This window comes from Ailuropoda melanoleuca, chromosome 2 (genome assembly GCF_002007445.2).
Source record: "Ailuropoda melanoleuca isolate Jingjing chromosome 2, ASM200744v2, whole genome shotgun sequence".
Lineage (NCBI taxonomy): Eukaryota > Metazoa > Chordata > Mammalia > Carnivora > Ursidae > Ailuropoda > Ailuropoda melanoleuca.
In genome coordinates, this window is record NC_048219.1 from 33,889,082 (window position 1) to 33,905,063 (window position 15,982).

Genomic DNA, 15,982 nt, shown 5'->3' on the forward strand with positions numbered 1-15,982 from the left:
GGAATGTCATTCAAAAAGCAGTGGGGGTCCACTGCATTGTTTAGTAGTGAGAGCAACTGTATTAGAACAAAAACTAAAGATTTTATCTTTGTCTGTGATTCCTGGCACACATCTCCTGAGACCCTGGAATCTCTGGCATGAAAAGAGTGTCTTTTGTATGCTGATGGGGTGACTGGTGGCTGGGGGTCACGGACAGTTTCCGCATGGGTTGATTCAATCAGTGGCCAATGATTTTTATCGATCAAACCTGTGTAATGAAACCTCATTGAAAACCCCTGAACAACAGGGTTTGGCGAGCTTTGGGTGGTGCCCCCTAGAGTTCCATAGGAGTTCCACACCCCCAAACCTTGCCTTCTATTTGGCTGTTCCAGAATCATATCCTCTATAATAAACCAGTAACAATAAGTGAACTGTTTTCCTGTGAGCTGTTCTAGCAAATTACCCAATGCAAGGTGGGATGGTTGGTCATGGGAACCCCAAGTTTATAGTCAGAAGTACAGGAGGGACATGTGACTGGCATCTGAAGTGGGAGGTAGTCATGGAGGGCTGAACCCTTAAACCTATAGTCTAACGCTAACTCCAGGTGGTGTCAGAATTGAATTGTGGGACACCCGATTGGTGTCTGGTGAGATAGGAAATTGGGAAAAACCCACACATCTGGTTTCAGAAGTACTGTGTATAAGAACAGCCCAGAGAGACAAAATCTAACTTAGCTCATTCATGGATTCATTCAACAAATATTTAAGGATTACCTGTCCTGCCGAAGCACAGTTCTTAGTGCAGTAAAGGAATCCAGTAACAACCCCTGGCCACGTGGAGTTTGCATGCTAGTAGGATAATAAACATGGGAAAATGTATGGAGCCTTTATTATATAATGGTGCTGTTCTAAGTGCTTTACCTAAAAAACTCACGTGATCCTCACAGCAGGCCAGTGAGAGGCATAGTATTACTACCCCCAGTTTCAGAAGGGGAAACAGAAGCTAATACAGAGGTTAAATCATTTGTCCATGATGATACAGCCAGTATGTGGTAAAGCCCGACTTCAAACCCTGGCAGTTTGCTATAGTCAGTCTTTTGTCTTAATCACTGCACTACATTTTCTCTTTCTGAAAAATCACTCCAACTGGCCCTGGGGCTATGAGGACACCGAAGTGGAAGTCAGGATCCTGACTAGTTAGCACATGGTGGTCAGAGAGTGGCATACGGGAATTTTCAGCAGTGCTGCAAGGAGGTATTATTCTTCCCACTTTATAAATGGGAAAACTGAGGCTTAGTTCACACATCTGGTAAGTGAGCGGAGCCCAGATACAATGCCAGGTCTATCTCAGAAACCCAGTATCTTTCTGCTAGCGTCTCCGTCTCCTGAAGCAGTGCAGAGCCTCTCCACACCCCCTGCTTTGTCATCAGGAGGCTAATAGGAGGTGTATTTGCAGCCAAGATTGGAAGGCTGGGCTGCTTAAATTTTGTTTTGCTGTCTGGTAGGCATTATATAATAAAAAATTACAGAAAATATGAATATTCCAACACATTCACTTATACACAGTGCTATTTTTCTTTTTTACAATTTTTGCATTGAGATATAGTACACATAAAGCGAAATACACAGATCTTAAGTACACAGTGTGATGCATTTGTGTACCCATGTAATCAGCACCCTAAACAAGACTAACGTGTGCATGAATGTGAGTAGATAGTTAGGTGGCTATATAGATATATAGACAGAACTTAAAATTATAAATGAAGCACAAGTCTTCACATCATGATTAATGATTAAGACTTCTCCCGCTCTCCTTTCTCTCATTCCTTCTCGCTTCTAAATTGACATTGTTGTCGTCAATGCACGGAGGTGACACAGGATCCCAGGTGCAGGTCAGAAGATGACTGAATCAAAAAGAAAAGCAAAACAAAATAAAGGAAAGAACAACTAGCCATTTCTTCATGTTTGTTGGAGGAACAAAATCACATTGCTATACTTTCTGGTTTTCTATGGAGGGGTCATGTGCCTCAGCCCACACATTACCATGTGAACTTGTTTTCCAGTAAAATGACTCAGAGTTCGTCAAGAAGACAGATTCATGTATTCAGAGCTACGTGTCAGCATCTCTGGAAAAAGGTGCCATGTGCTGTACTGGCATGTTGTGCACGTGCACATGCACACACACGTACACACACAGTTTTCACCCAGGGAGTGCATGCAGTTAGTAAGCAGCAGAGATGGGATTTGAACTCAAGCTTAGGGGACTCACTCAAGGGCCAGGCTTTTTGCATTACAGGGAGGACAGGAGCCTCAAGTCTGAGTGTGGGGCTAAGCAAGGGCCTGGAGTCAGAACTGGACTTGAATTCTGGCTTCACACATATTGGCTTTATGGCTTTGGGCAAATAACTTGTACTTTGTTCCTTTCCTTGATTCATGAAGTGGGGATGGATGATGATATCGACGTCATTAAGTCGTGTTGAGGATTAAAGAGTTCACATACATAAAGTGGTTAGCACCGTGCACAGCATAGAGTAGTAGGCACCTGGGAAATGTTGGTGTGAACCAGTAACATAGCAACGGCCATGGGAGTTGACTGCTAAATCAATGGACACCACGCTTTTGCGTCAATCAAAAATGTTCAGGCTTGCATCTTCAGTACATGGAAACCTGTTGATGAAAGGCATGGTTGTGTTCTCCTGTACTTGTAGATTCCATACACTGTAAAGCAGATGAAATATGGCTGAAATAAAATATTTCCAATTCTTGCCTATTATGATACTATGCCGTACCTCCAGGTGTGTTATATATCTATGGCCAGGTGAGTTTCTAATGATTTTTAAAGTGTTTTGATGATTTCCAAATGATTTTGTTTATGCCTGTGTATCTGTATCTCACCTGGTATTCTAGATAATTTTGACTTCTTCCCAATTCTTGTCTTATCTGACCAGGTCTTTATTGCTTTTGTATTCTCATATGAAGAGCTAGTGCCAAGTAAAAGTGTCACTATTTTCTTATTTACTTGGATCTGAATGATCACCATTACCTTTAATCCGTTGACTGAATCTTTTTCAGCTGCTTGTCCATTTTGTGAAGGTTAGTGTAAATGAAACTAGGTAATACCTATAAATCCACTGGCCTGGAATGTGTAAGTGACATCATGGAGCACATCCCTGGATACTGGGAACCCAGGCGAGCACTGTGCTGTCATCCCCTTTGTGGTGTAGAGATCCCATACATCTTTTAGGAAACCTCACGCATGTTATGTGACACAGGTCTATCCAGTGTGTGGACCAACTGACCAATCTGGTGATGATCTGCATGTTAAATGCTGGTAAAGCTCAACTAATTTCTTGAGACTAGAAAATCATGTAAATGGCACTCTTAGTATTTTCTCCTGGAATCCTAATGGGTCATCTTGTGCACTCCCTGGAGTACATATGCCATTTCAGAAACACTGCCTTACATGATCTTCCATTGCCCCTGTGATGAAAGTCCTCACCCTTTCATTCGGCGACTCAGCAAACATTAACCAAGCTCCTGTGAGTACTAGGACCATGCTAGGCTTGACACCTGCAGTAACATGGTTCTTGCCTTTGTGGAATGCACAGTATAGCTCCCACCAGGCTGGGTCCTGATCATTTTTCCCTGTAGACTGTGACTCTGGGCACTGCCAAGCTTGCAGTCCCCTTTGGTGCCTAGGTCTAGACTACCTGATAGCCTTCCCAAATTCGTAAGGCCATTGTTTCACTTCCCCTGACTAGGACAGAAGGTACCAGACTCCCTCCCCCCCATTCCACAGATTGCCATACAGTGCCACAGTGTGTCTGCCACTCATGGGATCCCCATCTTCTCGCTGGTTTGAAGAGCCCCTTTCTTCCCTTAACCTAATTTCCCTGGGTAACTCACCCCAGTATAGCCTTAAAGCCCTTTGCTAGCTCCCAAGCCAGGCCATCACACATGAGAACTGGGTGTTTCCCATGCCCACGCAGGCCTGGTGATTGCTAGTGCTGCGGCCTTCGGGGTGGTGAGCAGTGTGTGAGGACTGGTATCTCAGCCTTGACACGGCAGGGAAGGGTCAAACCCCATGAATGCAGTCTTTCATGACCATGGTACAGGGCCCCTATTTTTTCCTACAGAGACCCTTCACTTGCTTTCAGAAGTGACGATCAAATGTGAACTTTCATGGTTTATTTATAGCACTGCCTTATAGAGAGAAAGAAAAGAAGTGATTAAAATGCGATTTTACAAAATATTTTGTTTTTAAAAAGCTTTCATTGTGTGGGCAAAAAGGAAAGAGAAAAGTCACTGTATTCATTGTGCTGTCTAGACTCTCACACAAAGAGGGTAGCGTGCTGCAAATTAAGATTGTCCGGCTCCTGCCTGCTGACAAAAAGTATGAATTTTGAGGCCAACTTCAAACAAACCCTTTTGAACAGAAATATATTGTGGGGGTGACTATATTTAGCACGTGTCAGCATTCCCATAATAAATTCATATTGTTATGCTGTGGTAATTTCCAGATTTATTGCAGCCAAGCGGGTTCCTGAGGTTTTGGCTTTATGTTAGTGATTTGGAGAAATTAGAGAAGCCAGCAGTGCCGTGTCTGATGACAGCAGTGACTCTCCGGGCATCCTCCACTTTGGGTCCAGTACCCGTAATGAGCTCTGCCTCCCAGGAGACAGGAGGAGCACGAGTAGCTTTGAGTGCCTATATAAACATAACTTTTTTTTTTTTTAGAATGCAGTATTTTTTTTATTATCCTTAAATTATCAAATCCACATATGCCACTGCAGAAAATTTAGAAAAGACAAAAAAGAAAAAAAAATTACCACCCATGCTCTTGAACCTGTTAACGTTCCAGTATATTTTCGTCCAGTGTTTATTATGCATATATAACTTGTGTTTAGGACAAACACGATTCTTGAGATAGAAGTGAGAAACAATTGTGTTTGTTACTCCCACCGTCCCCTAGACAGTTGTGCAGTAGAACAAGTTTCTCTCTGCCCTGGTTAAAAATTCCGGTAGTTCCATTACTTCCTTAGGTAAGTACAAAGTCGTCTTAGGTAACACAAGTTTTATGATCTCCTTAAGTTGTGAGACATGGCCCAGATTCAGAAATTAGATTATCAAGGAATATATAATAATCATCACATGAGTTTTCATCTAAAGATGAGACCTCTCCACACTCCCCAGCTGGGGTCTGCTGCACATGAGAGGACGAAGCTGTGATCAGTCTTCTCTCCTCCCCACTCACTCCCTCTCCAGCAGATTCGGGGTTTTTTTTTTTTTTTTCTTGTTCCTCTGAGGTAGTTGGAGGGTGTATGGGAAGAGAGGTCAGGGGTGTAGTAAGTTCTTATCTGATCAGTTCCCTTTGCCTACTAGGTGTTTGTAGCTAGGTTCCGTCATAGATTTTTTTTTTTTTTTTTGGAAATCCTCTACTTTGGAAGCCTCCCGCGTATAGTGTCTTGTCCTTGTTCGTGCTACTCTAGTAGATTGTTTACTCTTCTTTTCATTCCTAAGACACCTAGTAGGTCACCTCAAGCTTCTTTGTGCAGACTCCCTCTGCCTCATGAGGCGGCCATATTGGACAGTATTTGAGACAATCCATGACAGCTCTCTCACGTGTAGGCCACCTAAGGTCCGTGGGAACCAGCCATGCCGTTTGGAGTCTGACAGACTCTGGCAGTGCTATCTGACTCCAGTGCTGGATCCTTCCCTCCTACATTGAAGCTGCCAGCCAGCCCTTCTCTTCCTCACGGGAATCCCACTCAGTCCACTGTGTCCCACAACCTCGGGGACACATATCATGTTCCCTGTTGTTCTCAGTGAAGCCCTGCTCTCTTGACTAGTGAAGGGGGAGACTCCTCTCCCCCCTCCCCTGGAAGTAGGCCTGATGCACAGTAAACCAACAAGTCGCTCCTTAAAAAAAAAAAAATCTATTTTTCTGGGCTTCCATATGGATAAAAGGTTTAAGAGTTGATTAATGGGTCCTCAACCACCCTTTTTACAAATTCTTCAGGGTGGTCTGTTTCCAGCTCACTTTGGTATCTTATATCTGTCAGCTTTAGATCTCAGCCAAAACTTCCATTTTAGCATTTTGTCACGAGTGTGACCCTTAAGTTCGTTCATCCCGTAGACATTCCGAGTGCACACGATACACCAGATGCTGAGTTGGGCGGTGGAAATGATTGTAACAGTTCCTGTGTGGAGGAGCTCACCGTCTAGTTGGGGAGGCTGGTGTGCTAACAAAGAATTGTGATGCCGTGTCGTGAATGCTGGGGTAGATGGGAGCACAGGGTGCTGTGGGAGCAAAGAATTCAGTCGAGGTGGGAGGCAGGCCGCAGGGATGAGTCAGAGAAAGCCGCCTTAGTGGAGTCAATACCTGAGCTAAGTTTAATGTTTAAATCTGTGCTTTTTTAGGGAACAAAAGAACCTCTTTTTAAACCTTTGAAATCTCTAGTGCCACTGTTTGTTTGTTTGTTGTTGTTTGAAGAAAGGGAGAAAGCCCTGCCATCTGCCATGTGTCCACACGTCTGTTTCAGTGGGAAGAGAAGGGACATTTGTGGAGCACCTTTTCTAATACAAGTTTCCTGGTCCCACCCATGAATGCAGTCCTGGAATGTCTTCTCTAGGCTGAGGCGTCAGCCCAACCCAGAGGAGTATTTCCCGAGGGCATTTTCAGGATTCCAAGGAGCAAGAGGAGGCAAAACTGTTCTGGAAACCCTGCAGAGCGCTACTCTGAAAGAAGCAGCAAGGATAGGACGTGAGAATGAGTGCCAGAGTTGGCGCTGGGCATTGCTGAGGCCCTCTCCACAAGATGGGGGCTCACTTTAAGGGAGTCAGAACTTAGTCTAGGAAGGAAAATACAGGGTGAGCAGAGCTCTTCAAATATTCCTGTGAAGTGGAACAGCAGCAGCCTCACCAAGATGTGTTTGGCTGTTCATCCCTCCACAGAATGGCCCCAGATTGTCCTTTTTTAGTTCTTTTAACTGTGGTTTCCTTTCCAGTAATTTTTCATAATTTAGAAAATCTCCTCCTTTCTTAAGACTGCCATTTCTTTCTGTTGTCACTGTGCTTGCTAACCTCAGCATGTCTGACTCCTAGTCAGCGTTTTTAAATCTGTTGAGGGCTGGGAAACCAGAGAACGCGTTCGGAGTGTTCATGCCATCCTCAGGGAAGGGTGGGTAGGGCATCCTCGCCAGAGTGGACGTATGGGTAGGTGATTAGCAGATGAGACAGTGTCAAGTTTCCTAACCCTTGAACAACTACTGAAAAGGAATTTATCTATTTCTAGCAAAGTGTTTATCACCCTCTATTTTGATCACAGTAAATGTCTCTTCCACTCTATGGTGAGCCCGGTGGTGAAAGGACCCATGCAGTTTTCATCTCTGTTTTCTGTTCAGTATACCTGCTGTTAAATACCTTTCTGTTAAATATGCTGCTCTGGGCCCATACAAGGGGCTTGGTTTATTTTATGAATATTCTAGGTGCTGAGTAAGCAGTAAGTAGACAAAGCTCCTGGCCTCAAGTAGCTTGCGTTCTGGGGAGGGCAAGGAGCGAGATGGAAGATCAGAAACACATAAACCAGTAAATGTGTGGCATACCAGAAGGGAGTCAGTGGTAAATAATATATGCAATATATAAATTTATGTAAATATAAATTAACTTATATAAATATATAAATTATTTCTTCCCCAGCTACTATGTAAGTTTCCCCAAGACAAAGACTATGTCTTATGCAAATCTAACATGATGTCTGGTACACAGTGAATAATTAATAAATATGTGGAATAAGAAGTTGTACATATGTGACCCCAGGATGCCTGCGTCCTTAACAATAAGAGCTCAATAACCATTCCTAAGGCAGGCCTATCTGAGGAGCTCTGGCACGCCATTGCCTGCCATCTCCCTAGTCAAGTCTGTCGGACTCCGAATTTTGGGTTCGTGCCATCCCCCCTACATTTCCATTGCTTTACCAGCTTGGGGAGACTGCCCAAGGAAGCCTAAGCCTCTCATTCCTGTCACGGAGCCCACACGAGCCGGATGATCTCGTTGCTGCACACATCGGCTGTGTGCACCCAGACACTGCCACTCCCTGGCTGCCGAATTCTCCCATTGTAAAGACAAGAATGTCCTGAAGTCACAGTCCACAACTCAAGTAAATTAGATGTAGCCCGGAGGCCTCACATCTGTGCTCGCAGTTTTAGGGAAAAAAGCTTATATCGAACAGAAGAGGTCTTAAGGATGTTATCCTAAAGAGCAGTGCCAACGTGGGTTCCATTCAGTTACGGTTATCTTGAGTTTAAGGAAACAGTGCGCTTTGTGACTGATTGTGTCGCCGTCTTAAGCCTTCATGTCCAGGTAATGAGAGGACAAGTAAGTTCCTCCCACTGCTCCCTGCAGGGGATCGCAAAGGTGCTTTGCCTTTGGGGTGGGTTAGGCCCTGGAGCCCTCAATACTGAATCATTTATGAAGCCCAGGCTCTGTGGTCATAGACATAACTTTTAATGTTCATCAGGTTTTATTCTTACTACCAAAGAGAATAAGTTGGAAAAAAAATGGACTTACTGAATATCTTAAGGGGGAGTGAATTCTAGTTAGAATGTTCTTGCCTGTGACAAGCCTCACTTTGATCTTAGCTTTCCAACTCAGCTCTTTCTGTTCTGTTTTCCCTTCGACAGGAGGCAATGGCAAGAATGAGCAAAGTTGGGAAGGTCGTGTTTCCCAGACTTGAGGATAAAAGGTAAGTTTATATTTTTTATACGCACCATGCTGAAGAATGAAGACATACAAAGACATGTACTTCGAGAGCTAGCGTAAACCTTGGGGGCCAGGAATCCAGTCCTTAGCTGTTACAACCGAGTCCCAGAGAGGTGATGTCGCTTTGTTAGGTAAAGTCACAGAGCTAGGTGGGGCCAGACCTGGGGGTCTCTGAACTCTCAGACCAGGGTTCTTTCCCCTAGCTGATAAGCAGCACACCGGGTCTTCCGTTCTGAAATGGGAATCCCTTATATCTTCCGTCAAAGCACACAGTAGCATCTGTCTGTCCTTCTGCCCTTTGCATCACTTGGCACGGAGGACTACAACATGACCTTGATTAGTATTTTAACCCCAATTCACAACACACTAATTTTTTGAGCTCCTGCTATATTCACGGCATTCTGCTAATTTGCCTGTAAGCAGGGTTTCCAGGAGAATTGAGCCATAATCTTATACCTGCACATAGGTCATTTCAGAAGGAAAGATAAGTTCTACAGAAGTATTACCAGGTAACAAAGTAGCCCAAGGAAGGAAGGAATGTGGCCATGTAGGGATGAGAGGAGATGAAGTCTACGCTGACTCTAATGCTCAGAGGAAATGGGGAGGACCCCCTCAGCAGAGGGAGTAACACATGTAGAGCTGTCGAGGTGGGAACAGCATGCCGTGTTCAGATAACTATAAACAACTCAGAATTCTGACATACAAAGTATGAGATGGGTACAGGCGGGAGGTGAAATGCAGGGGCTGAAGACCTCAGACCTCACCCGGGGGGGCGGACTGGGGATACTGAGCTTTAAGCAGTGTTAGGACCTGGCCAGAGGCAGATTTTGGAAAGATCTCTCTCAGAGGATGGATTCGAAGTCCCACGGGTAAAAACAGAGAGGCCACACAGAAGGCTTTTTCAATAATCTAGTGACAGATGAAAAAGACCTATATTAAGTCACTGGTAGTGAGTTTAAAAGTGGAAGGATAGGGGTGCCTGGTTGGCTCAGTCTAAAGAACATGTGACTTTTGATCTCGGGGTCATGAGTTCGAGCCCCACACTGGGCATAGAGATTACTTAAAAAATGAAATCTTTATTAAAAGAAATTAAAAAAATAAAAATGGAGTACAGTTGTGCAACTGACTTTATAATTGTATTTGAAGTTAAGCATAAAAAGAAATTCCACCTCCTGTAACAGGCAAAGGTGTTGATCCCACCAAAGCATGATTGGTATTTAACAGAGTTGGAAATGTCCATGGAAAAAAGCAATCCAATTTATTTTCCTTTTCTTACAGAAGTTTTCCAAGTGAATTTGGATTGTTAACCCTCTGAATAGAAAAGCCCTCTCTAAATACTGGGGTCAGAGAGTTAGGCCATTCCCTGGGGGGAACTCAAGTCAGGAACATGGAGAGAGGTCTGAGCTCCCAATGGCCTTGGGAGCCTCCGTTAGCAGCTTCCTTCTTTTGTAGAAACAGATTATTTTTCTCCATCTCTTTGCTGACCCTCCCAAGACATTTGAGGGAAGTGTATTTTTAAGTTCCTTCAGTAAATCCACATGTTCTTTTTTTTTTTTATTAATTTTATTTTATTATATTATGTTAATCACCATACAGTACATCCCCTGATTCTGATGTAAAGTTTGATGCTTCATTAGTTGCGTATAACACCCAGTGCATCATGCAATACATGTTCTTTTGAAAAGAATCTTCAGCGTCTCAGTCAGCAGGGAGCGCGCCTCGTGGAGGCAGCACACGTGGTACTCTGGCACCATCTACAGGTGGCCCCAAGGTTTACAAGTAGAAAGATGGCGTTGCCTTCTCAACGACTCTCTTCAGTACCTCATTACCTCAAGTCACATTATTATCTGTATGAGACATTTACTTAGGTCTGTGCCACACAGAAGCCACTGACTGAGTGCGGGGAGAATTTGGAAGGGAGGGGATTCAGCTGATTTTATTTTATTTATTTATTTTTTAATTTTTATTATGTTATGTTAGTCACCATACAGTACATCCCTAGTTTTTGATGTAGTGTGCCATGATTCATTGTTTGCATCAGCTGATTTTACAATTCAGGACCACAGAGAGCATGGTCTAGTGACTGTGGTTCAATATGCTCTTTAGGAAGATCCCAAATCTCATCCTTATGTCTGGACCAAATTTTCCTGTGCCCTCAGAGTAGTCATTTACAAGTGCCCTGGAAAAAAATCTGTGCTTCAAAAGGCACTATCAACAGAGTAAAAAGGCTGTCTACAGAATTAGAGTAAATATGTGTGTATCATGTATCTGATAAAGGGTTAATACATAGGACATATGGAGTACTCTTCAGAGTCAGCAACAACAGAAACAACCCAAATCAAAAGTGGGCAAAGGCCTTTTTTTTTTTAAAGATTTTATTTATCTATTTGACAGAGAGAGAGACTCCCAGCGAGAGAGGGAACACAAGCAGGGGGAGTGGGAGAGGAAGAAGCAGGCTCCCAGTGGAGGAGCCGGATGCGGGGCTCGATCCCAGAACACCAGGATCACGCCCTGAGCCGAAGGCAGACGCTTAATGACTGAGCCACCCAGGTGCCCCTGGGCAAAGGTCTTGAACAGATATTTGTCTTAATATTATGTACAAATGGCCAATAAGCACATGAAAAGATGCTCAACATCACTAATCATTAGGGAAATACAAGTCAAAAAGTACAATGAAATACCACCTCACACCCATTAGGATGATAACACTCAAAAACCAGAAAATAACAAGGGTCAGTCAACAAGGATGTGGAGAAATTGGATCCCTTGTGCACTGTTGGTAGGAATGGAAAATGATACCACCACTGTGGTGGTTCCTCAAAAGTTAAAAATAGAATTACCATATGACCCAGAAATTTCACTTCCGGGTATGTACCCAAAAGAACCAAAGTCAGGATCTCAAAGAGATATTTATACACACATGATCATGGCAGCATTGTTTACAGTAGCTGAAACATGGAAGCAACCTAGTGGTCATTGGCGGGGGAATGGATAAAGGCAAAGTGGTGTATCCATACAATGGAGCACCATTCTGCCTTGAAGAGGAAGGACGTTGTGACACATGCCACAACGTGGACGGACCTTGAGGACATGATGCTAAGTGAAAAGAACCAGTCACAAAAGGACAAATATTGCATGAGTCCACTCATATGACGTACCTAGAGGCAAATTCATAGAGAGAGAAAGTAGAACGGTGGTTTCCAGGGGCTGGAGGAAGGGGGAGAATGAGGAATTATTGTTTAATGGGTGTAGAGTTTTAGTTTTGCAAGATGAAGGGAGTTCTGCTGATGGAAGGTGGTGATGGTCACACAACAGTGTGAATGTACTTACTGTCGCTGCACTGTACACTTAAAAGTGGCCAAATTTCATGTTATGTGTATTTTACGATAAAGAAATTTTTTGAGGGCTACTGGGTGGCTCAGTTGGTTAAGTGTCTACCTTCGGCTCAAGTCATGATCTCAGGGTACTGAGATCGAGCCCCTCATCGGGCTCCCTGCTCAGTGGGGAGTCTTGCTGCTGCTCCCTCTCCCTCTGCCCCTTCCCCCAGCTTGTGCTGTCTCTCTCCCTCTCACTCTCTCTCTCTAGTAAGTAAATAAAATCTAAAAAAAAATTTTTTTTTTGAAAAAAGGAAAAAGCATAGGGCAGGACGTGGGAGGGGGGAATATGCCTTGGACCTGAGCTTTCCATGTGTAAACAAGGAAAAATACAGCCTATCCATCTTTTGGTGTTCCAAGATAATGGAAGGATATAAAACCAACATCAGTCCCTATGTGTGAGACTTGACAGCTCACAGAGTATCTCGTGTCTAAAATTCAGTCACCCTGTGATGTAGGTATGGTTATCATCCCTCTTACATCAGGGAAACTGAGACTCCCACCATTTAAAGTAGTTGCCCAAAGTCATCCAGACTTCTCGGCCTGGAAAACCAATGCTTCTTCCACTGTACAAAGAATAAGACCAGTGAACAAAGATTGCTGCAAAATTGTCAGGATTAAAATGGGAAATCTTCAAGCGTGTGAGAAGGTTATTGACCCAAGTTCCCTTCAAGCAGTTTTGGGATTCCAGAGGCCGGAAATCAATTTCATATAACATAACAAGTATTTACTGTTTAACTGTCACACAAGGAGAACATTTCTGTCCCCAAAATCATTCTATGACTAATAAATTTCAAGACTCATAGAGCAGGTTTTAGTGGAACCTCCTTATCTCAAGACTGATGATAATGTTGGAATATTAATTTTGTTTTTACGGAGCGACCACAGCTAGCACTGATAACCCACACTAGGATCCAGGCACTGCTCTAAGTGCTTTTCATGTATTACCTCATTCAATTCATGTACCAGCTCTACTGAGATAGGTCCTATAATTATCCTCATTTACAGATGAGGAAATTTAGACACAAATGGATTAAATAACATACCCACTGTCACACAGCTAGTATTGGCCAAGCTGAGATTCAAACTCAGTCTTCAGAGTTCACCTTTGACTGTGTATTTGGCCCCATTATAGCTTGTAAGAATGGTTAAAGGTAGAACTCATATTAATCTGTTTAGCTTTGCATGCTACAACTAAGTCCCTGTGTATACCTAGGGTTGCTTTTGCAATCTCTTTCTTCTGATTCACAAGCTTGCTCCAAAACTCCTTCCTGAGGACTTCTTTCGAGAACATTCCAGAATCTACTGAGACATGCTAAACTGACGTCATCAGCCCCTCTCTCCATGTCAGCTCCTCCCACCCGAGAGGAGTAAGGACAAAGTTGCAAGTGTTCCCATATAATTTGTCTTAGCTGCTATTATCCCTTTCAGAATCAGGCTGCTCTGCCCTCTGTCTCATGGCCAACATCGCATTCGAAAAGGTTCAGGGATAATAGGTCTATCAGGACCCAGACAGAGGGTAGAGGGAGGACAAGGTCCACTCTGGGATGCCTGGACAGCAGGGCACATCTAGAGGGAAGACATTAGTGGCATTTTCATGGGGCTGTACTTCCAGATAAAGGTGTCTGCAAAGGAAACGTGGGTGTGGAATCCACAAAGGGTGATGAAAATGTTCAGTCTCATCCCTGGTCAGGCTGTGGTTTTTAAACCAGTCATCAAACCTGGGCTAGTCATATATGAAATATTTATTGAAGCTGGGAGTGAGGAAGGGCCTGTGTTGAGCCTGGGCCCTTTTAGTATGTTACAGCGGAGGCTGTGAAGTCAGACAGACCTCAGTTTGCATTCCAGCCTTGCCGGCGTTGAGCTAGACTACTTTAGATATGCCTCTCTGAGCAAATGTCTTTACTTCTACAATGGGGATAATAACACCCCATGTAGGTTACAGATAATAGCTATGAATCACGCTGATCCATTGCTCAGGATGCTAGAAGCATTCAGAAAATGGGAGATGTCTGCACAACCATATGAGTTACATTCCTGTTCTTCTAAATATAAGGAGAAGCACATAACGGTTTTGTCTGAGACCATTCAACATATTCGTTTTTCTCCCACAGATACTATGACAAGAAATATCAAGTATTCCTGAAGTTGGTTGAACACCAGAAGGAATATGCAGCAATCATGAAAGGAGAGTGAAGAGAGCTCGCAGGGGCCCCTGCCAGAAGGTTCTGCGTCACTGCATCAGGACCTCTGTCTTCTCATCTTATACTCGAGATCCTTTAGGTATCATTTTATCGTTTCGGTATCGTCTTTTAATAAAGACAGCCGAGACATGTGCAACCAGAACTAGAGTCTTCCGTTTCAAAATACCACCATTATGTAGTTGGCAGTTTCTGAAGACACCACCAGAAAGACAGAAGTTTCACCCAGGGTCATAGGGTCTCCTGTGCCACTAGACCTCGGGACTCAGTCAGTGCAGGCGAAGCTCGTACCTGTAGACTGAGTCAGTGTCAGCCACTGAATGACAGACTTGCATGTCTGTAGGTAGGACATCTAATGCTGCTTTTATAGGTGGCCAAAAGCTTATCATTAACTTCTTATTTGGAAATAATTTCAAACTGACAGAAAAGTGGCAAGAATAGGAATGATACCAGAAACACCCGCGCAGCTACCTTTTACCATTCACACTGTTTGCCCTGTCATTTGCACATTCTCTCCACACACGTATACGTACACATACATGTATATATAGACACACATGAGTTTTTGAGTCATCTGAAAGTGAATTTCCGTAGCTTTAACTTTTATAGAGCACTTTGATTAATTTCCTATTTGTATTCCAATCTTGTCAGTAAGTCCAAGGCCTTTAGGGCAGTTTTTCCCTTCCTGTACAGGATCCAGTCTAGAATCAGACATCGCATTTACTGAGAGAATCCTCATCTCGCAATTGTCATGTTAAAAATAGGTACAGGTAGGAATCGTGAACCGATCCAGGAGGGAATTTCGACAAGTCACAGGATGTATGTTAAAATGTCTCCTCGCAGATGGTTTAGCAGCTACAAGAGGAGAAATGACATTAACTGTGCATCTTGATTGGGTGGTCAGAATTAACTTCAGGTGGGTAGATGGCCATCACGTGCCCCCAGATGGGAGAGCCTGAGGTCACAGCATCAGTCTGGCTGAGAATGCATAGCCTGAATCTAATCATAAAAAAAATCAGACAAACCCAAAATGGGCAGCATTCTATTTTTTAATGGACTATATTCTTCAAAAATGTCTATGTCATAAAGACGAAGAAAGGCTATGAAAAATTTCCAGATTAAAGGAGATCTAAAGAAACACAATGGCTAAAAAGCTTTTGATGTAGACAAGGACTTGAAAAAAAGACAAAAAACAAAAGATACTTCCTTTGTTGATACCATAACACATGCGTAAACATACACAGACATACACATATGTACATACACACACTTACACGCCATTTCAGACCCAAGAGTTACCACTAATGTTGATTCTAGAGATGAGGCTGGATAGGGGACATACAGACTTCAGCAGGTAGGGGGGAAAAGTAACTGTGAGTCAGTCAACAAACATATTGCAGTACTTACTCTGTGCCAGGTATTGTGCAGAGCACTGGAGCACAGGGATTAAATAACAGCAGGGCCCAGAGAGAGAGAGAGAGAGACAAGTGAATCCATCAGAGTACATTGCAAGAGACGCTCCCATAAAAGAGGGCCCCTGCTGCCGTGGAGAAGGTCCAACGCCCAGAAAAGGAGGAAGCAGCACAGGGTTGACGGATAAAAGGGAAGGTAGCATGGTGAAAGGGCTGTGAGCCCTGGCTCGGGACTCGGGGCCTGGCTTTCCCTCTTA

The 15,982-nt window shown here is 43.6% G+C and overlaps 1 protein-coding gene across 3 annotated transcripts in view; it reads left to right on the forward strand.

The window, feature by feature from the left end:
- Nucleotides 1-14,455, forward strand: part of FGGY (FGGY carbohydrate kinase domain containing) — a 414,009-nt gene extending 399,554 nt beyond the window's left edge. For 2 of the 3 annotated variants that reach the window (XM_034653413.1, XM_034653404.1), the window contains 2 exons: nucleotides 8,660-8,721; nucleotides 14,227-14,455. In XM_034653413.1, coding sequence (XP_034509304.1) covers nucleotides 8,660-8,712 — 53 coding nt within the window. In that variant the 3' untranslated portion in view covers nucleotides 8,713-8,721; nucleotides 14,227-14,455. Of the gene's footprint in view, nucleotides 1-8,659; nucleotides 8,722-14,226 lie in introns of those variants that run through there. The other variant, XR_004623203.1, reaches the window with a different exon arrangement.
- The last annotated feature ends 1,527 nt before the right edge of the window (nucleotides 14,456-15,982 follow it).